The sequence below is a fragment of the Oncorhynchus clarkii genome, chromosome 32 (genome assembly GCF_045791955.1).
Source record: "Oncorhynchus clarkii lewisi isolate Uvic-CL-2024 chromosome 32, UVic_Ocla_1.0, whole genome shotgun sequence".
In the NCBI taxonomy this organism is placed as follows: domain Eukaryota; kingdom Metazoa; phylum Chordata; class Actinopteri; order Salmoniformes; family Salmonidae; genus Oncorhynchus; species Oncorhynchus clarkii.
Genome location: NC_092178.1, coordinates 22,955,240 through 22,978,195, shown reverse-complemented (window position 1 = coordinate 22,978,195; position 22,956 = coordinate 22,955,240). Strand labels below are relative to the sequence as shown.

The 22,956-nt window shown below is 42.4% G+C and overlaps 1 protein-coding gene across 2 annotated transcripts in view; it reads left to right on the top strand.

Moving 5' to 3' along the window:
- The window catches only part of LOC139391661 (glucocorticoid-induced transcript 1 protein-like), a 32,086-nt gene extending 21,244 nt beyond the window's left edge, over nt 1-10,842 (top strand). Inside the window, exons 4-8 of one of the 2 annotated variants that reach the window (XM_071139075.1) lie at nt 5,411-5,554; nt 5,778-5,927; nt 6,530-6,746; nt 6,890-7,010; nt 7,177-10,842. In XM_071139075.1, the coding sequence (XP_070995176.1) occupies nt 5,411-5,554; nt 5,778-5,927; nt 6,530-6,746; nt 6,890-7,010; nt 7,177-7,507 (963 nt within the window). In that variant the 3' untranslated portion in view covers nt 7,508-10,842. Of the gene's footprint in view, nt 1-5,407; nt 5,555-5,777; nt 5,928-6,529; nt 6,747-6,889; nt 7,011-7,176 lie in introns of both variants that reach the window. The other variant, XM_071139074.1, reaches the window with a different exon arrangement.
- Nucleotides 10,843-22,956: the final 12,114 nt, after the last annotated feature.

Below are 22,956 nucleotides of genomic sequence, written 5' to 3'. Positions count from 1 at the left end.
TAGTTTAGCAGCTGGAGAACAGCTAAAATAGTGGTGTTGAGGCATGTTCCTTAGTGCTAGTAGTGGAGCTTGGGGCTGTAGTGGAGCTGCAGTGCAGCAGGGTTGAGTTGAAGTCTCCTTCAGTTAGGGCTATATAACCTCAAGAGATCCCAGTGTTATTAAGCGATTGTAATCCACAGTAATCCTAACCTCATAGACCTCATTATTTACAAACACTTCCTGTCACTTAACTCTTGTTGTGATCTTATTTCCTCAGCGTTATATAGGATGTACTCGCTCCACTTTCAGCCATGTTTAAAATGCTGCCCGTGCCAGCTTAATGTCTTACAACTCACACACACCCGCGTACACACACAGCAATGTCGCAGGGACAACATGTTTGTTGACTTGCCATGTCATGCTGCCGGACAACGAACACATTCATACTTTGTCACAGCTGCTGACTGGGTTTTCAATTAGCTACTGTGCACTACCTGTTTTCAGTTAGCTACTGTGCACTACCTGTTTTCAGTTAGCTACTGTGCACTACCTGTTTTCAGTTAGCTACTGTGCACTACCTGCTTTCAGTTAGCTACTGTGCACTACCTGTTTTCAGTTAGCTACTGTGCGCTACCTGTTTTCAGTCAGCTACTGTGCGCTACCTGTTTTCAGTCAGCTACTGTGCGCTACCTGTTTTCAGTCAGCTACTGTGCGCTACCTGTTTTCAGTTAGCTACTGTGCGCTACCTGTTTTCAGTTAGCTACTGTGCGCTACCTGTTTTCAGTCAGCTACTGTGCGCTACCTGTTTTCAGTCAGCTACTGTGCGCTACCTGTTTTCAGTCAGCTACTGTGCGCTACCTGTTTTCAGTCAGCTACTGTGCGCTACCTGTTTTCAGTCAGCTACTGTGCGCTACCTGTTTTCAGTCAGCTACTGTGCGCTACCTGTTTTCAGTCAGCTACTGTGCGCTACCTGTTTTCAGTCAGCTACTGTGCGCTACCTGTTTTCAGTCAGCTACTGTGCGCTACCTGTTTTCAGTCAGCTACTGTGCGCTACCTGTTTTCAGTCAGCTACTGTGCGCTACCTGTTTTCAGTCAGCTACTGTGCGCTACCTGTTTTCAGTCAGCTACTGTGCGCTACCTGTTTTCAGTCAGCTACTGTGCGCTACCTGTTTTCAGTCAGCTACTGTGCGCTACCTGTTTTCAGTCAGCTACTGTGCGCTACCTGTTTTCAGTCAGCTACTGTGCGCTACCTGTTTTCAGTCAGCTACTGTGCGCTACCTGTTTTCAGTCAGCTACTGTGCGCTACCTGTTTTCAGTCAGCTACTGTGCGCTACCTGTTTTCAGTCAGCTACTGTGCGCTACCTGTTTTCAGTCAGCTACTGTGCGCTACCTGTTTTCAGTCAGCTACTGTGCGCTACCTGTTTTCAGTCAGCTACTGTGCGCTACCTGTTTTCAGTCAGCTACTGTGCGCTACCTGTTTTCAGTCAGCTACTGTGCGCTACCTGTTTTCAGTCAGCTACTGTGCGCTACCTGTTTTCAGTCAGCTACTGTGCGCTACCTGTTTTCAGTCAGCTACTGTGCGCTACCTGTTTTCAGTCAGCTACTGTGCGCTACCTGTTTTCAGTCAGCTACTGTGCGCTACCTGTTTTCAGTCAGCTACTGTGCGCTACCTGTTTTCAGTCAGCTACTGTGCGCTACCTGTTTTCAGTCAGCTACTGTGCGCTACCTGTTTTCAGTCAGCTACTGTGCGCTACCTGTTTTCAGTTAGCTACTGTGCGCTACCTGTTTTCAGTCAGCTACTGTGCGCTACCTGTTTTCAGTCAGCTACTGTGCGCTACCTGTTTTCAGTTAGCTACTGTGCGCTACCTGTTTTCAGTTAGCTACTGTGCGCTACCTGTTTTCAGTCAGCTACTGTGCGCTACCTGTTTTCAGTCAGCTACTGTGCGCTACCTGTTTTCAGTTAGCTACTGTGCGCTACCTGTTTTCAGTCAGCTACTGTGCGCTACCTGTTTTCAGTTAGCTACTGTGCGCTACCTGTTTTCAGTTAGCTACTGTGCGCTACCTGTTTTCAGCGTGCGCTACCTGTTTTCAGTCAGCTACTGTGCGCTACCTGTTTTCAGTTAGCTACTGTGCGCTACCTGTTTTCAGTTAGCTACTGTGCGCTACCTGTTTTCAGTTAGCTACTGTGCGCTACCTGTTTTCAGTCAGCTACTGTGCGCTACCTGTTTTCAGTCAGCTACTGTGCGCTACCTGTTTTCAGTTAGCTACTGTGCGCTACCTGTTTTCAGTCAGCTACTGTGCGCTACCTGTTTTCAGTTAGCTACTGTGCGCTACCTGTTTTCAGTTAGCTACTGTGCGCTACCTGTTTTCTTAGCTACTGTGCGCTACCTGTTTTCAGTTAGCTACTGTGCGCTACCTGTTTTCAGTCAGCTACTGTGCGCTACCTGTTTTCAGTTAGCTACTGTGCGCTACCTGTTTTCAGTTAGCTACTGTGCGCTACCTGTTTTCAGTTAGCTACTGTGCGCTACCTGTTTTCAGTTAGCTACTGTGCTGGCATAAAGCAGTTGAGCAACATATTTTATAATACATGTCGGCTTTTTTTCTTTTCTTTACTGTCTTTATTTTGGACCCAGCCTTATAGGAGAGATTTGGCCTATTATCACCCACTGATTCTTTATATCTGGAAGCTGACTAACTGTTGAGTGCACCAGGTTCATGATGGCTAAAGAAAGTGGATCACATATCAGCCTGTCCATTCAGACAGAGCCTCCTGTTAGGCTGGGTGTTTGTGTTTTGTTTCTATAGTATAAACAACTTGGTGGAATGTTTCACATTGCATTTACACAAACCATCCTTTATCTTCTTCCACCATAGCATGTCTTGCTGGTGTAAAAGGTGACCTGTGTTGTGCTACTATGGTAAAATGACTTCTGTGTAAAGGCGCAAGGAAAATAACATGTCGGGGCTTGTCCTGGCTGGTAGTGAGATGCTGCATACATAATAAGAATATGATGGCTACCATGTGGCAAGCAACTGTTTATCTGATTTGCCATTAACTGTACTGTGCTTATATCTGATATAGAAAGGCCCTCACTTGTCTGAGAGTTCAAAAGGCTATTTTGGCAATTGGAACTTTCCTCAGTGGGCTATATGGATGCAGAATTATAAAGACAAAGATTTGGGTCAAATATATATCTAGAGCCACACAAGACAGGAGTTCTAGCCATTTGTCCTTATTGGTCAGAGCACAGGGGATTCTCAAACCAGATAAGGAAGCCAAAACACTCTCATATCTTCTGTTAGATGCAGTTTAGCACCGTCTGTGGGGCTTTCAAAGGTGTGAATGGCACCATGCAAATTAAACATATTGTGTACATCGTAAATGGCCTTTCGAGATGTGTTTGCATACTCAAATTGACCCAGTCTGTGTGCTCGTTTTATGTTTTATGGATTCTTCCTTTAGCTATTAGATCAATGACTAGCCTGCCAGCTAGTCGCCTTCCTTCCACACTCCTTTAGATGGACACTACCATTCAAAAGTTTGGGGTCACGGTGCCTGTTAATTTATCATCGAATCACAGCCTACTTCAACTTCGCCAAACGGGTGATGATTTAACAAAAGCGCATCAACGTCAACGTCAATACTTTTCTTAAAATCAATACACAGAAGTATATATTTTTAAACCTGCGTATTAATTTAAAATAAATTCATGTTAGCAGGCAATATTAACTAGGGAAATTGCGTCACTTCTCTTGCGTTCAGTGCACGCAGAGTCAGGGTAAATGCGACCATTTCTTCCTAACAAGGACTGTAATTATTTGCCAGAATTGTGCGGTTTCCTAATTGTGCGGTTTCCTTCATAATTATGACAAAACATTGAAGGTTGTGCAATGTAACAGCAATATTTAGACTTAGTATTGCCGCCCGTTCGATAAAATACAGAACAGTTCCGTATTTCACTGAAAGAATAAACATTTTGTTTTCAAAATGATAGTTTCTGTATTTGACCATATTAATGACCAAAGGCTCGTATTTCTGTGTTTATTATATTATAATTAAGTCTATGATTTTATATTTGATCGAGCAGCCTGACTGAGCGGTAGTAGGCAGCAGCAGGCGTGTAAGTATTCATTCAAACAGCACTTTACTGTGTTTGCCAGCAGCTCTTAGCAATGCTTGAGCACAGCTCTGTTTATGACCTCAAGCCTATCAACTTCCAAGAATAGGCTGGCAATGCTAAAGTGCCTATAAGAACATCCAATAGTCTACGGTATATGAAATACAAATGGTATAGAGAGAAATTCCTATAATAACTACAACCTAAAACTTCTTAACTGGGAGTATTTAAGAACAGGAAATATTGAACCACCAGCTTTCTCATGTTCTGAGCAAGGAACTTAAACGTTAGCTTTTTACATGGCACATATTTCACTTTTACTTTCTTCTCCAACACTTTTTTTTGTTGCATTATTTAAACCAAATTGAACATGTTTCATTATTTATTTGAGACTAAATATATTTTATTTATGTATTATATTAAGTTAAATTTAAGGGTTCATTCATTCAGTATTGTTGTAATTGTCATTATTACAAATATATATATATAAAAATCATCCGATGAATCGGTGTCGGCTTTTATTGGTCCTCCAATAATCGGTAATAATTTAAATAATTTAACAATTTAAAAGTCATAATCGGTCGACCTCTAATCCTAACACCTCAAACTTAGATTTGTCTGTCCATAACACTTTTTAAAAATCTTCCTCTGTCCAGTGTCTGTGTTATTCTGCCTATCTTAATCTTTCCTTTTTATTGGCCAGTCTGAGATTCTTTTTCTTTCCAACTCAAAAACAAGGACATTTCTAAGTGACCCCAAACTTTTGAACAGTGTATGTAGGGACTGCACAACTCCCGAGTGTTGCAGCGGTCTAAGGCACTGCATCTCAGCGCTAGAGGTGTCACTATAGACACCCTGGTTCAATTCCAGGCTTTATCACAACCGGCCGTGATTGGGAGTCCCATAGGGTGGCGCACAATTGGCCCAGAATCGTCCGGGTTTGGCCGGTGTAGGCCGTCATTGCAAAAAATAATTTGTTCTTAACTAACTTGCCTCGTTAAAGAAAATACATTTCCAGCTCTACATGTGATCTGATGTATTAATCACTGGAGCTGCCTGCCTAGGGGCTTTTCCCTGAGCTACAGCGACCCCTGGTGGATATATTGGTGTCAAAAACGTGATAAGATGAAATAGGCTACATTACACGTGACAAAGTTTAGCTGTTAACATGCTACTATTCCTTCCTCTCTCTTTCCCCATGTTTATTTTCTCCCTTTGTCTCTGTCTTTCTCCCTCTCTTCTCCTCCTCCCCCTCTCCACTTCCCCCTCCTCTCTTCCTCCTTCCTCTCCTCCTTCTCTGTTCTCCTCAGCAGATAGCCAAGCTCCGGCAGCAGCTGCGTGGCGGTAGTAAACAGCAGCAGGGAGGTCGTCAGTCTCAGTGTCAAAGAGACAAAGACAGCCTGTCTCCTTTACAGGGACCTAACAACACCATCAACACCACCGCCAACCAAGCACAGGTGAGGCACAATACTGCCATCCAAACCTGAGTTAAAATAAAACGGTGTGTTTAGCTTGTTTGGCAGAGTGGAACCAATGCAATCGGCCCAGAAGTTCAAACTCTGCGCCCTCGCCAACCCAACATGCCAGTGAAGCTTAATCACAAAAACTGTGCTTCTTATAATATGTGTAAGTTGGAGGTTTCATTTTTGAATGTCTCTCTCTGTGGTTGTGTCCCTGCAGTGGTCCTGCATGTCTAAGTCATCTCAGATGTCCAACATGACGGTGCCCAAGTCCTCCATCACCAGAGTGCCCAGCAGCATGGAGGGAATCAACCACGAGCTGGAGAAGGTCTTCATCAGAGACAATAACGGAGAGAAGGAAGAGCTCAAGGTGGGGGAACGGACTGTTAGACATATACGATCACTTATTTCAACCTGGACTCAGAGCATTTAGTATTATTCTGTACGTAAATCAGAGACAATTAATTTAGTATATTATGTTACGTTTCATATGGTATGTATTAATTTGTGGATGTCCATCCTCCATTTCATATGATATGTTATTAAGAATTGCAATTTGTTGTTGCTAACTCTAGCTAGGTGGCTAACGCTAACTTGAGATTTGAACACATAACCTTTGGGTGGCTAGACGTTTGCGTTATACGCCCAGACCAACCACCCTCTTTAGTTTTTTGCCTTAAGTAACCTATCTTATGTAACCATACCAAACGTAACATATCATACTCATTTGAGTGTCCCGGATTTACAATTACTATTTTACGTCTAGTCTATGAGACAAGGCTACATATTTACACTTCATATTGACTTCAGTCAGGCTCATGTGTCTGGAGGTGACAGAGGAGTAAACACGCACACAAACACCATTCATTCACCTGTTGTGTCACTGTCAATCCTATTACTTGCAAATATTTACTGACCAACATCTTGCTCTCTCTCCCCCCTCCTCCCTCCTCATCCCCCTGCCATCCCCAGGTGTTGGAGGTACCAGACGGGCGGCGAGCCCCCTTTCCCCCCCAACAGCGTAGCAGCAGTACCCGCAGTGTGGACACACAGACTCCCTCTGTCCCTGGCCGCTCCAGCAGTAGTTCCAGCCTGTCCCCCTGTCCCTCTCCTGCCTGCCCCCCGGGGTCCGGCTCACACGGGGGCAGCCCTTACTCCACTGACGATCTGCTCTACGACAGGGATAAAGGTAGGACTGTTAGAATTCCATCTCAGACCAAGGGCAAGGCCTCCATTGTCCATCCTGCTGTTGTGCCCTTGAGCACGGCTCTGAACTCCCACCTTGGACTGTGTTTGTGTCTAACCGTTTCTGACCATTGTCTCTGTCTACAGACAGTGGCAGTAGCTCTCCGCTGCCTAAGTTTGCCTCGTCTCCTAAACCCAACAACAGCTACATGTTCAAGAGAGAACCCCCAGAGGGCTGTGAGAAGATCAAGGTGTTTGAGGAAATGAGGTAAGTACAGCAAGAGACCAGGAACCTGGTCCAGGAGGGTTTAATTAGATTTTTTAGGATCTCTTTTATCGCACCACATTTTCCAAGTGGTTGATACTGAAGGTCAGTTACTCATACATGTCATGAAAAGAGTTAACACGCCGTCTCTTTCCCTTTGTCCTACCAGCTCCAGGCAGTCAGCGTCCGTCCCTCTCTTCTCCTGCCCCGACAAGAACAAGGTCAACTTCATCTCCACCGGCTCCGCCTTCTGCCCCGTCAGACTGACCCCCGGTGCCCTGCACCTCTCTGTGACCTCTCACCCCGATGATGACCCCGAGGCCGGCCCCAGCTCAATGATGTCAGCATTCTGCCGTGTCCTCCCCTCTCAGGTCCACACCTCCACCAGCACAGACGACGCTCCCACCCCCGAGGAAGCTGCCCCTGCAACGCCCTCCTCTCCCCAGCAGGGGGAGACACCAGAGACTGCCCTTCAGACAGACAGCCTGGCCATCAGCTAGACCTGGGCAGAGCTGGCCTCTGTCACATGGTTCTGTTTCTTATTGTTATTAATCATTTGATTATTACGTCCCCACCACCATCATCATCATCATTACTGAAGTCTGGTCTCCTTTCTCTAAATTACCTCCCCCTCCTCTCTGTCTCTGCTGAACTCTACATACTCTGCATGGCGTAGTGCTAGCAACAATGTACCTGACGACGACGACAACAACAACTAACAACTGAGAAAACAAAGACATGTTCCTAGCCTATTCCTAAAGCACTGTTCCTGTCAGAGATAGACATGATGTTCTTTAACAGCACGTAATAAGTAGAGATATTGGATGCTGGCATGGGATGGATGGGAAGAAAATTAAACACTTTGGATAAGGGGCATGCGTTTTAAACTGGCAGTGTGTTTAAGATTAAAGACATGCTCCGGTACTTTGCCAACTAAAAAAGTATATTTTAAACCTTCCGCTTTGGGCTGGATGTGTCAATGTGTGGATCATACATGCATAATCTATGAGCAGAATTACTGTCTTACCTCAATTAGCCACAGAATTCCTAGTTTGAAAGCCACTATTTTCTTGAAGATGTGCTGCGCCATTTTCTTCTACATTTCCCCCTACATAGGCCAGCCAGCCCCCTAGCAATTCGAGTTCTAGCCAATGAGCTTCAGCCCCTGGCATTTGAACGACAGCTAGCGATATCCAATGAAAATTGCAGGTTGGACCTAATGGCTCAGCGAGAGAGAGAGAGATCTGTGAGCATGTGTGAAGTAGTACGCAATTTTCAGGGACTACTTTTGGCTCATGTGTGCTACTTTCAGAACTACTGGCTAAAAATGATACAAAAGTACCGGAGAATCTCTTTAACTTATGTGTTATTGTGTTCTGTTTTGACATTCTCCACAGTATGAATAAGCTCTATACACCATATTACACATTATATATCTTGTGAAAAGAAAAAAAACAACGCTTGTTTAAATAGAAAACGGTGTATTGCTGTGTTATGTTATGTACAGTAATGGAGAAAGGAAGATTTTTTTTTTTCAGGATTTATGTTTACACAATCCAGGTTATGTTTCCAAACCTCCTTTGAAACATGCAAAGAATAATCAAAAAAGTGGGAAAAAAAGACATAAAGAAGAAAATTCTAAATGGCCGCCACAATCCGTTGCACAGTCTCCATTGCGTCTGGCCTTGCTTCAGGTATATATCACAAACGGAGTCTAAACTCAGGAAATTTGGAATGTATGCCCATATTCCATGACACAGGTTGACTCGGCTCCGACTGCATTTCCTTGTTGAAGCTTTGCTTTCTCTCATTCCAGATTCCATTCCAGAAATTCGGAACCTTTTATTCCCCCTAGACATGGTGTTATGATGTGCTGCCCTAAGACTTGACCTGTGCTTGGTTGACATGAAAGGTTGACTGTTGTTAGCAGTGGTGGAAAAAGTCCCCAATGTCATACTTGAGTAAAAGTATAGATACCTTAATAGAAAGTTACTCAAGTAAAAGTTTTTTAAAAAGCAGGCGGGACAGTTTTCTTGTTTTTAAATTGTATGGATAGCCAGGGGCATCCATTGTATGAATAGCCAGGGGCACACTCCAACACTCAGACATCATTTCCAAAAGATGCCTTTGTGAGTCCGTCAGATCAGAGCCAGAAGGGATGACCATGGTTGTCTTGATAAGTGCGGGAATTGGACCTTTTTCCTGTCCTGCTAATAAGCATTCAACATGTAACAAGTACTTTTGGGTGTCAGGTAAAATGTGTGGAGTACAAAGTACATTATTTTCTTGAGGAATGTAGTGAAGTAAAAGTTAAATATATAAATAGTAAAAATATAAATAGTAAAGTACAGATACCCCAACAAATTACTTAAGTAATACTTTAAAGTATTTTTACTGAAGTACTTTACACCACTGGTTGTTAGGTGTCTTGGTTGTCTTTATGAGTGACTAGTAACAGACCAAGACCACTGTGAGAGATAACGGCTGTGCATGTTTGAGAGAAGTCTGTAATGGCCATGACTGTCGATGCCTGACAATTCTGTGTGGTCAAACCCTCTGCAGCCGTTGTGCTGTGGTCAAGGTCAGGTAGCAACTTCAGTGTTCAACTTCAGGTCAATCTGGGTTGACTGGTCCTAGTCAAGTCATGGCCTGCAGTAACATCAAATAAAATAAGCATTTGATTGGTTACGTTCAGCTGACGTCCAGTCTGAGACTGTTTTAATATCACATAGACAACATAATTATGCTTTACTATTGATTCATAAGACATTCCATGAGATTCTAGCTGGTTAGGGGTCGAGAAGACTCATCAAGTCATGTCCAAACGTTGATCTTTAGGCCCTCCAGTGCGCTGAGTTTGAGGTTTGATTAGAGAGGACCTAGTAGGTTTATTGCACCTGCAGAATTGGTAGATGTTTCAACTTTGGATTTCTAAGGGAAGGTGTAAACTGTCCCGATCCTTATCCAGTCCATGTCTTTGTAAAGCATTACACTTCAGAATGTCATGACTCATGAGTAATTATTGACATCATCTTCCTCAAAGGAAGCAATTCTCCTATGAGCGTCCCATATTTGATTCTGTGCACAATAATTCCCTCTGCAGATTTGTCTGTAACATCATTCTTGCATGGAACACAACACCACCTGTACAATGATTCCTTTAATAAGACATTCAAGTCAAAGATAAACCATAATCAGAAACATTATTTATTTTGATATGCTAATGTGTGCTTGTGGAATTCCTGTCTACATTGATACTCTTGTTCGTTGTTAGATATACTATATGGCTTTTAAAAATATCAATGCAATGTTGATGTTGTTTTTAATCATTTAGCACCTTATTATCAAGCGATATAGCTTATCCAATGACTTACATACATTAACTATGTGGCATTGGTTAACTAGATGTGTGCAATAATAGACAAGGTGTTGGTGTCCGTTGGGTCGGATATGTTTCGCTTCTTCTTCACCACTCCATTTCCTCTCTCTCATTCCTTTGGTTTGGAGTATAGAGCCAAATCAGCACTTAAGCCAGATTCACACTATAGGACTGTACTGTGCTGGCTCTGATCATTTATTTTCCAGCACGGTTCCAGCAACTATAGTGGCTCGGCCCGGTATGGCTCAGTAGTGTGAAAAGCCTAACAACCTGTTGAGAAAGCCATTACTCGACACATAAACCAGCACTGGATATGATGTCACCAGAGCACATAGTTATTGGCTAGCAGGTCATCAGTGTTCATCAGCTCACCCAATCAGCTCGCTCTTCATTGGATCTGTGGGGCAAAAGGTCATGCACAAACACAATAAAAGGATTGGTTGTTGATGTGATTAACCCGTTTGTGTGTTGTTTTTACCATCACTGAGTGTGTGCAAGTTATAGAAGGAGGGGAGTTTGTGAAAGTTATAGGAGGAGGAGTGTGAAAGTTATAGGAGGAGAGAGTGTGAAAGTTATAGGAGGAGAAGACTGAAAGTTATGGGAGGAGTGTGTGAAAGTTATAGGAGGAGAGTGTAAAAGTTATAGAAGGAGGAGAGTGAAAGTTATAGGAGGAGAAGACTGAAAGTTATAGGAGGAGAGTGAAAGTTATAGGAGGAGAAGACAAAGTTATAGGAGGAGAGTGAAAGTTATAGGAGGAGAGAGTGGAGGAGGAGATGAAAGTTATAGGAGGAGGAGAGAGTGTGAAAGTTATAGGAGGAGGAGACTGAAAGTTATAGGAGGAGGAGACTGAAAGTTACAGGAGGAGAGTGTGAAAGTTATAGGTGGAGGAGACTGAAAGTTATAGGATGATAGGAGGAGGAGACTGAAAGTTATAGGAGAGAGTGAAAGTTATAGGACGAGGAGACAAAGTTATAGGAGGAGAAAGTGTGAAAGTTATAAGAGGGGGAGAGTGAAAGTTATAGGAGGTGACTGAAAGTTATAGGATGATAGGAGGAGGAGACTGAAAGTTATAGGAGGAGAAAGTGTGAAAGTTATAGGAGGAGGAGACTGAAAGTTATAGGAGAGAGTGTGAAAGTTATAGGAGGAGGGGACTGAAAGTTATAGGAGGAGAAAGTGTGAAAGTTATAAGAGGAGGAGAGTGAAAGTTATAGGAGGAGAGTGAAAGTTATAGGAGAGAGTGTGAAAGCTATAGGAGGAGGAGACTGAAAGTTATAGGAGGAGGAAAGTGAAAGTTATAGGAGGAGGAGAGTGTGTAAAAGTTATGAGAAGGAGAGTGAAAGTTATAGGAGGAGACTGAAAGTTATAGGAGGAGGAGACTGAAAGTTACAGGAGGTGAGTGTGAAAGTTATAGGAGGAGGAGACTGAAAGTTATAGGAGGAGGAGACTGAAAGTTAAAAGAGACAAAGTTACAGGAGGAGAGTGTGAAAGTTATAGGAGGAGGAGACTGAAAGTTATAGGAGGAGGAGAGTGTGTGAAAGTTATAGGAGGAGGAGACTGAAAGTTACAGGAGGTGAGTGTGAAAGTTATAGGAGGAGGAGACTGAAAGTTATAGGAGGAGGAGACTGAAAGTTATAGGAGGAGACAAAGTTACAGGAGGAGAGTGTGAAAGTTATAGGACGAGGAGACAAAGTTATAGGAGGAGAAAGTGTGAAAGTTATAGGAGGAGGAGACTGAAAGTTATAGGAGAGAGTGTGAAAGTTATAGGAGGAGGAGAGTGAAAGTTATAGGAGGAGAGAGTGTGAAAGTTATAGGAGGAGGAGACTGAAAGTTATAGGAGGAGGAGACTGAAAGTTATAGGAGGAGAGAGTGAAAGTTATAGGAGGAGGAAAGTGAAAGTTATAGGAGGAGGAGAGTGTGTAAAAGTTATAGGAGGAGGAGAGTGAAAGTTATAGGAGGAGACTGAAAGTTATAGGAGGAGAGTGTGTAAAAGTTATAGGAGGAGGAGACTGAAAGTTATAGGAGGAGGAGAGTGTGTGAAAGTTATAGGGGGAGGAAACTGAAAGTTATAGGAGGAGGAGACTGAAAGTTATAGGAGGAGGAGACTGGAAGTTATAGGAGGAGGAGAGTGAAAGTTATAGGAGGAGGAGACTGAAAGTTATAGGAGGAGGAGAGGGAAAGTTATAGGAGGAGGAGAGTGTGTGAAAGTTATAGGAGGAGGAGACTGGAAGTTATAGGAGGAGGAGATAGTGTGAAAGTTATAGGAGGAGGAGAGTGAAAGTTATAGGAGGCGGAGAGTGAAAGTTATAGGAAGAGAAGAGAGTGAAAGTTATAGGAGGAGGAGAGGGAAAGTTATAGGAGGAGGAGACTAAAAGTTATAGGAGGAGACTGAAAGTTATAGGAGGAGGAGAGTGAAAGTTATAGGAGGAGACTGAAAGTTATAGGAGGAGGAGAGAGTGAAAGTTATAGGAAGTGGAGAGTGTGTGAAAGTTATAGGAGGAGGAGAGTGTGTGAAAGTTATAAGAGGAGGAGAGTGTGTAAAAGTTATAGGAGGAGGAAAGTGTGAAAGTTATAGGAGGAGGAGAGTGAATAGTATAGGAGGGGGAGAGTGTGAAAGTTATCGGAGGAGGAGAGTGTGTGAAAGTTATTGGAGGAGGAGAGTGTGTGAAAGTTATCGGAGGAAAGTGTGTGAAAGTTATAGGAGGAGGAGAGTGTGTGAAAGTTATAGGAGGAGGAGTGTGTGAAAGTTATAGGAGGAGGAGTGTGTAAAAGTTATAGGAGGAGGAAAGTGTGAAAGTTATAGGAGGAGGAGAGTGAATAGTATAGGAGGGGGAAAGTGTGTGAAAGTTATCGGAGGAGGAGAGTGAAAGTTATCGGAGGAGGAGAGTGTGTGAAAGTTATCGGAGGAGGAGAGTGTGTGAAAGTTATAGGAGGAGGAGAGTGTGTGAAAGTTATAGGAGGAGGAGAGTGTGTGAAAGTTATAGGAGGGGAGAGTGAAAGTTATAGTAGAGTGTGTAAGGTTTCATGAATGTTTTTGACCTGCCGTGGAAGAGGAAACAAGACAAAATAAACTATCCAAAACACATTTTACAACAACAATACCACCAACAAATGAACTGTCAACCAGCGGTGGAAATATTCATGTAAAAATGCTACGATGTTCCTGTGTACAGCAACCAATCAAACTAACAAAGCTTTGAACATGCTCCGCTCCTCTCTCACCTCTGTGTTAATAGAGACCGCTGTTGCAAGATTAGCCCATATGTAACATTTAGAAAAAACTCAGGAAGACTGGTAAGAAGCCTCCCTACAGGGCAACGTTTGGTTTTCCTCTGTTTTGCACACCATTTCCTTGGTGTGTGCTCAAAGATGTTATTGGAGAATGTTGTTAGGCGATGAGCTTGCATACCGAGGGTACAGTACCTTTAGGTGTACTGTGAGAGTCCGCCCACTGTTCTCAAATGACTGGTCCTGATTCGATGACACACACGTTGTTTTTGTGTTGTGTTACGGACGGACAGCCGTGTGCGGCTGATGACTCTTTTTTTATTTGAATCAACAGAGAAGCCTTGTGTCTTATTTAAATAAAGTTATTAGCAGAACAAAAGCACTTCCTCTGGAGTTGTGTGAATGTCAAAACGAGGTCCACTTATACAGTTTATTTTAAAAGTTTTACAAGCATACCTCATGTACATTTTTTAAATGCATACACTATCAAACGCGTATCTATTTTTCACAGCCAGGTTGGGCCTTTTCATGTACAGTTTATTATCTAGCCATCTTTGAGGGGTCGCTATGAAATAGCAGAGTGTCTGTAGAGTGTTCTCTAGTGATAGAAAGGGGCCACTACAGAATAGATTCCACTTGATCTCAAACACATTACTCTCAATACACCATACCTGGTGCCTGCGCTCCAGTAAATACCTTTCTGACACTGATGGTGAGTGTCTGGAAATGAAAGCGATACACCAATTGTTTTAATTCTCTGAGTGATATCCACCCCAACTGTGTCATCAACTGTGTCATCAACTGACAGATTGCTATAACATGATGTGGTTAGCTGATACTTCAAATACCGATCCAGGCGTTGTAAGATCTGGCATGCGTCAGAAACGCCTTGGCAGAGGAACACGACCGGTGTGTGTGTGTGTGTTTGTTTGTGTGTATATGCGCGCGCGTGCTTGTGTGTGGTAGACCTCGATATCATAAACTACAAGGACAATCAAAATACATGCTTCAGGGTAGATTCTGGAATCTCAATGGAGACATACCGCATCTATGACGCAACATCTTCCTTATTGAGGATGATTGATTTATTGATAGAGGGTGCATGTGAATGTGTGGCTAAAGTGTTGAGGGTGCATGTGAATGTGTGGCTAAAGTGTTGAGGGTGCATGTGAATGTGTGGCTAAAGTGTTGAGGGTGCATGTGAATGTGTGGCTAAAGTGTTGAGGGTGCATGTGAATGTGTGGCTAAAGTGTTGAGGGTGCATGTGAATGTGTGGCTAAAGTGTTGAGGGTGCATGTGAATGTGTGGCTAAAGTGTTGAGGGTGCATGTGAATGTGTGGCTAAAGTGTTGAGGGTGCATGTGAATGTGTGGCTAAAGTGTTGAGGGTGCATGTGAATGTGTGGCTAAAGTGTTGAGGGTGCATGTGAATGTGTGGCTAAAGTGTTGAGGGTGCATGTGAATGTGTGGCTAAAGTGTTGAGGGTGCATGTGAATGTGTGGCTAAAGTGTTGAGGGTGCATGTGAATGTGTGGCTAAAGTGTTGAGGGTGCATGTGAATGTGTGGCTAAAGTGTTGAGGGTGCATGTGAATGTGTGGCTAAAGTGTTGAGTAAAACAGGGTGGCGGGGAACAAATATCGGTAGATGTAATCTACACACTTTGAATGTATCTCATGTACAGGTGTAGTAGGTCACTCGCCCTATATTTGCCAAGAGCCTCTATGGTGAAAAGTGCAACAAGATAAATGTTGCCCCACGGCCATTAGTTAGTGGGTGACCATGGCTAAGCTGTCATAGTGATGGGAGAGGCGGGGAGGTTACTGTCTCTCTCTTCTCCTCCTGGGAACACAGTGGCAACAAGTACACCCCGCCCCATCCCGGCGTCCCCCCTACCCCTTTCCTCCAATCTCACCTTGCGTCTCCCCTTTGAGGAACATAAACTCGTTTTTCAACCACTACAAATTTCTTGTTAACAAACTATAGTTTTGGCAAGTCGGTTAGGACATCTACAATGTGCATGACACAAGTCATTTTTCCAACAACTGTTTACAGACAGATTATTTAATTTATATTTCACTGTATCACAATTCCAGTGGGTCATAAGTTTACATACACTAAGTTGACTGTGCCTTTAAACAGCTTGTAAAATTCCATAAAATTATGTCATGGCTTTAGAAGCTTCTGATAGGCTAATTTACATAATTTGAGTCAATTGGAGATGTACCTGTGGATGTATTTCAAGGCCTACCTTCAAACTCAGTGCCTCTTTGCTTGACATCATGGGAAAATCAAAAGAAATCAGCCAAGACCTCAGAAAAAAAAATGTTGACCTCCACAAGTATGTTTCATCCTTGGGAGCAATTTCCAAACGCCTGAAGGTACCACATTCATCTGTACAAACAATAGTATGCAAGTATAAACACCATGGGTCCACGCAGCTGTCACACCGCTCAGGAAGGAGACGCATTCTGTCTCCTAGAGATGAACGTACTTTGGTGCAAAAAGTGAAAATCAATCCCAGAACAACAGCAAAGGACCTTGTGAAGATGCTGGAGGAAACAGGTACAAAAGTATCTATATCCACAGTAAAACAAGTCCTATATCGACATAACCTGAAAGGCCGCTCAGCAAGGAGGAAGCCACTGCTCCAAAACCGCCATAAAAAAGCCAGACTACGGTTTACAACTGCACATGGGGACAAAGATTGTACTTTTTGGAGAAATGTCCTCTGGTCTGATGAAACAAACATAGAACTGTTTGGCCATAATTACCATCATTATGTTAGGAGGAAAAGGGGGGAGGCTTGCAAGCCGAAGAACACCATCCCAAACGTGAAGCACGGGGGTGGCAGCATCATGTTGTGGGGGTGCTTTGCTGCAGGAGGAACTGGTGCACTTCACAAAATAGATGGCATCATGAGGTAGGAAAATGATGTGGATATATTGATGCAACATCTCAAGACATCAGTCAGAAAGTTAAAGCTTGGTCGCAAATGGGTCTTCCAAATGGACAATGACCCCAAGCATACTTCCAAAGTTGTATCAAAATGGCTTAAGGACAACAAAGTCAAGGTATTGGAGTGACCATCACAAAGCCCTGACCTCAATCCTATAGAACATTTGTGGGCAGAACAGAAAAAGCGTGTGCGAGCAAGGAGGCCTTACAAACCTGACTCAGTTACACCAGCTCTGTCACGAGGAATGGGACAAAATTCACCCAACTTATTGTGGGAAGCTTGTGGATGGCTACCCGAAACGTTTGACCCAAGTTAAACAATTTAAAGGCAATGCTACCAAATACTAATTGAGTGTATGTACACTTCTGACCCACTGGGAATGTGATTAAAGAAATAAAAGCTGAAATAAATAATTCTCTCTACTATTATTCTGACATTTCAAATTCTTAAAATAAAGTGGTGATCCTAACTGACCTAAGACAGGGATTTTTTACTAGGATTAAATGTCAGGAATTGTGAAAAACTGAGTTGAAATGTATTTGGCTAAGGTGTATGTAAACTTCCGACTTCAACTGTAGCTATTTCATAGCTGTGGTCTTGAGGAGGAGAGGAGTGACAGACAGTCTGTCAGATAACACTGCAGTTAGCTTGTTTATACAGTGACTGAGGAGTAGGGTACCTACCATACAATATAGTACAGCCTACAGGAAAGCACTGTCACATGGACTGTAAACAGCCTCAAAACTTTACGCAGGCTGAAACATGCATAATGTTAAGTGGATGACAGTGGGTCACGGCTCGGTTATATTTGGATATATCCTGTCACACCCTGATCAGTTTCACCTGTCCTTGTTATTGTCTCCACCCCCTCCAGGTGTTGCTTGTTTCCCCGAGTGTATTTGTCCATGTGTTTCCTGTTTCTCTGGGCCAGTGTATTTATCCCTGTGTTTCCTGTCTCTCTGTGTCAGTGTATTTATCCCTGTGTTTCCTGTCTCTCTGAGCCAGTGTATTTATCCCTGTGTTTCCTGTCTCTCAGTGCCAGTTTGTCGTCTATGTCCAAGTCAACCAGCGGTTTATCCCGTTCTCCTGCGTTTGCTGTTTCTCCTTTTTCTAGTCCTCCTGGTTTTGACCCTTTCCTGATTCTGGACTCTGTCCTCGCCTGCCTGACCATTCTGCCTGCCTTGACCTCGAACCTGTCTTCCACTCTGTACCTCCTGGACTCTGATCTGGTTTTGACCTTTTGCCTGTCTACAACCATTCTCTTGCCTACTCCTTTTTGGATTATTAAACATCTAAGACTCGAACCATTTGCCTCTGTCTGCATCTGGGTCTCGCCTTGAGTTATTCAAACTTCAAAAAGCCTGTCGATTTAGTCTGAAGTATTCAAATGAAGACACTCAGGAATTAAGTCTTATATCATTACTTGAAAAATTAAATGTTGGCCGACTTGCATATATTTACCAGCTGACTTCATATTTAACAGATTATGGGACATTAAATGGAAACTTTAACGTTAAACTTGAGACATATCGATTTGGAAATCCCAGTTTGACATATCCATTTGTCAATCATATGCCAAGCAGAACGTGAGTTTTGATCCTTTGCGTACAGGAAGCTGGCTTCTTTTAAAGCTTTGCATCTTGAACCATATACCTATTAGGCCTATCGTAACTACACTTTCAGGTTTAGGCACATAATTCAATGGACGCATTGAAGGGGAATTTATGTAGGTCTTACAATTTCCAACATTTGAAATTAGAATTTGTGTTTTAAAAGCAGTTAAAGGGATTTTGGCTGACCTAAAAATTGATTTAAAAAACAATTCAAAAGGAACAATGATATGTACTATTTGTATCCATTAGGTGGCAATATAGGAACAAAAGAGAGTCAACTAAAGCTGTGTGGTGTTTAGAGCTATCTAGAGCAGTGGTTCCCAACCTTTTTTGGTTACCACCAACTGAATTTGCCTCTGTCCGGAGTACCCATGAAATACCCCTCACGTGCATTTTACCAGTAACCCTATGGACCCATGAGTCATTTTAAGTACCCCCTGTGGATAGGCCAAGTACCCCCAGGGGTCCTAGTACCCCTGGATGGGAACCACTGATCTAGAGGACATAATAATAGATCCTATGAGATTTAAATGACATTCAAATGCAGAAGATGTGCTATTTAAAATGCCTCTGATAATATAATGCAGTCATAATATATTATGGAATGGTACAAATATGCTCGTTTAAAAATATGTTAATTTTAAGGACGCAATTTATATTATGACAACATGTCTCAGTCTACCTGCTAATATTCAATGTAATGCATGTCATCTAGGCATTAAAATAACATAAGATCACAAAGTAGAAATGGCATTCGTTATGATATGAATAATTTCTCAGAGTTCTTACTTTTGACTGAACACACAGCAGGCAGCCTTTTTTTTTAACAGAGAAAACTCAATTTGGCCCTGTTTCAATTCTGGCTAATCGGCTTTCAGACAAACTCCATTCTCTGAGCTAATCTCCACCTCCCACCAACCTTACTGGGAAACATGGAACAAAGGTAAGACTCTTTCTTTTAAAATCACATTATGGAACAAAAAGCCTCTTGTAATCCTCTGTTTTCTCTGTTTTAGTAGTGTTGCTGTTCCCATATTATTCAAAGCCAATATTTCATGCATAATAACAATACTAATCTGCCCTTCTATTAAAGAAGCAATGGAACAAAGCCAAACCAGTGAATTTCTATCAAATCAATGACTACCAACGTCAGTCATACAGTATGTGGCAGGCCTATGTGGCATGATCAATTGATGTACTCAATCTACTTGCATTACAAAAAACAAAAATGCTACGGTCGGAGATTCAACTGGCAACAACACCCTCCTCACATTCATTTACTGAACTGTAATACTTTACTTAAAGCCCACAGGTAAAATGCATTATGATGCTGTTATAATGCATTATAATGCCTTATACGTGGTTGTAACAAGTTATAAAGCATTGTACCTACACAAAGTGTGGCAGACTAAACTTGGCAGAGATGAGCAGAGACAGGCAGACAGGTTAGTTTCCCCTTCACCTTAATTCACACCCAGAACAATCAGCTCCTCAATTACTGGCTAGTTAGTGAGAGCTGGCCCCAATCAGAGCCCTCTTCACCTGACCAATCAGCACTCAGGACACAGAGTCCAAGCTCAGAGGTTAAACCCACACTTCCTCACTTGAGTTTCTGTCTCTTCTCACACTGAGATAGTCCGGTAGATAAGCTCAAACATTGATCACTTTGGTATAGAAGTGTGAAAATTATACAAGTTTTTTTGCCTCGATTTCAAATGGAAGAATATGATCTTATTTTGGGCTTATCTACAGGATTTAGATGAGGAAATACTGAATACTGACAAAGTACTTCTGTTAGTATGCTATGCTTTAGTATTTGCATTTGTTATGGATCCCTGTAAACTGCTGCCAAGGCAGCAGCTATTCTTCCTGGGGTCCAGCAAAATTAAGGCAATTATATACCATTTTAAAAACATTACAATACATTTCATAACAGATTTCACAACACATTAAGCACGACTCTACTACCACATATCTACAACACAAAATCCATGTGTAAGTGTGTGTATAGTGTTTATATTATCATGTGCATGTATGTATGTATGTGTCTGTGCCTGTGTGTGTGTGTCTCTTCACACTACCCACTGTTCCATATTTTTTATAGTGTTGTTAAGAAAGAAGAGCAGTTCTTTATTATGGACAGACTTCTCCCCATCTTAGCTGCTGTTGCATCAATATGTTTTGACCATGAAGGTTTACAATCCAGGGTTACTCCAAGCAGTTTAGTCTCCTCAAGTTGCTCAATTTCCACATTATTCAATACAAGAAATAGATGACTGGTTCCAAATTAAATGCGTTTAGTTTTGAAATATTTAGGACTAACTTATTTCTTGCCACACATTCTGAAACTGAATGCAGCTCTTTGTTAAGGGTTGCAGTGATTTCTATTGCTGTGGTAGCTGACATGTATAGTGTTGAGTCATCAGCATACATAGACACACAGTCTTAACTCAGAGCCAGTGACAGGTCATTAGTAAAAATAAAAAAAAAGTAAGGGGCCTAGACAGCTGCCCTGGGGAATATCTGACTCTACCTGGAATATGTTGGAGAGGCTTCCATTAAAGAACACCCTCTGTGTTATGTTAGACAAGTAACTCACAATCCACAATATAGCAGGGGATGTAAAGCGATAACACATACAGTGCCTTCGGGAAAGTATTCAGACCCCTTGACTTTTCCACATTTTGTTATGTTACAGCCTTACTCTAAAATGTATTAAATAATTGTTTCCCCTCACAATACCCCTTAATGACAAAGTGAAAACAGGTTTTTAGAAATGTTTGCAAATGTATTAAAAATAAAAACAGAAATACTTTATTTACTTAAGTATTCAGACCCTTTGCTATGAGATTCACAATGGAGCTCGGGTGCATCCTGTTTCCATTGATCATCCTTGAGATGTTTTTACAACATGATTGGAGTCCACGTGTGGTAAATTCGATTGATTGGACATGATTTGGAAAGGTACACACCTGTCTATAAATGGTCCCACAGTTGATAGTGCATGTCAGAGCAAAAACCAAACCATGAGGTTGAAAGAATTGTCCATAGAGCTCTGAGATATGATTGTGTCGAGGCACAGATCTGGGGAAGGGTACCAAAGAATGTCTGCAGCATTAAAGGTTCCCAAGAACACAGTGGCCTCCATAATTCTTAAATGGAAGAAGTTTGGAACCACCAAGACTATTCCTAGAACTGGCCTCGCGGACAAACTGAACCATTGGGGGAGAAGGGCCTTGGTCAGTAAGGTGACCAAGAACCCGATGGTCCCTCTGACAGAGCTCCAGAGTTCCTCTGTGGAGATCTCTGTGAGGAGTAGGGTACCATACAATTTCTCTGTGAAACCATCTTTGCAGCACTCCACCAATCAGGCCTTTATGGTAGAGTGGCCAGATGGAAGCCACTCTTCAGTAAAAGGCACATGACAGCCCGCTTGGTGTTTTCCAAAAGGCACCTAAAGGACTCACAGACCATAAGAAACAAGATTCTCTGGTCTGATGAAAACAAGATTGAACTATTTTGCCTGAATGCCTGAATGTCAAACGTCACATCTGGAGGAAACCAGGCACCGCTCATCAACTGACCAATACCATCCCTACGGTGAAGCATGGTGGTGGCAGCCTCATGCTGTGGGGATGTTTAACAGCGGCAGAGACTGGGAGACTAGTCAGGATCGAGGCAAAGATTAACAGAGAAAGGTATCGAGAGATCCTTGATGAAAACCTGCTCCAGAGCGCTCAGGACCTCAGACTGGAGCAATGGTTCACCTTCCAACAGGATAACAACCCTAAGCACACAGCCAAGACAATGCAGGAGTTTCTTCGGGACAAGTCTCAATGTCCTTGAATGGCCCAGCCAGAGCCCAAACTTGAATCCGATCTAAAATCTCTGGAAAGACCTGAAAATAGCGATGCTCCCCATCCAACCTGACAGAGCTTGAGAGGATCTGCAGAGAAGAATGAGAGAAACTCCCTAAATGCAGGTGTGCCAAGCTTGTAGCTTCATACCCAAGAAGACTCAAGGCTGTAATTGCTGCCAAAGGTGCTTCAAGATAGCACTGAGTAAAGGGTCTGAATACTTATGTAAATGTGATATTTCCAGTGTTTTTTATATACATTTGCAAAAATGTAAAACAGTTTTTGCTTTTTCATTATGGGCTATTGTGTGTAGATTGATGAGGGACAAACACTATTAAATCCATTTTAGAATTAGACCGTAGCGTAACAGAATGTGAAAAAAGTGAAGGGGTCTGAATACTTTCTGAATGCACTGTACATGGGCTGTATGTTTTTCCAACAGCAGATTATGATTGATCATGTCAAAAGCTGCACTGAAGTCTGAAACAATATTTTTTTTATCAAGTTCTCTCAGCCAGCCATTTATGTTTGTGCTGCACATGTTGAATGCCCTTCCCTATAAGTGTGCTGAAAACTTACTGTTTATTTGTTTACTGTGATATAGTATTGTATCTGGTCAAACACAATCTTTTCCAAAAGTTTACTAAGGGTTGGTAACAGGCTTCTTGGTTGGTTGTTTGAGCCAGTAAAGGGTGCTTTGCTAATCTTGGGTAGAGGAATGACTTTTTCTTCCCTCCAGGCCTGAGGGCACCCACTTTCCTGTAGGTTTAGATTGAAGAGATGGCAAATAGGAGTGGTAATATTGTCCTCTATCATTCTCAGTCATTTTCCATCTACAGTATGTTGTCAGATCCAGGTGGATTGTTATTGATGATCAACAATCATTTCTTCACCTCTGCTACACTCACTTTATGGAATTCA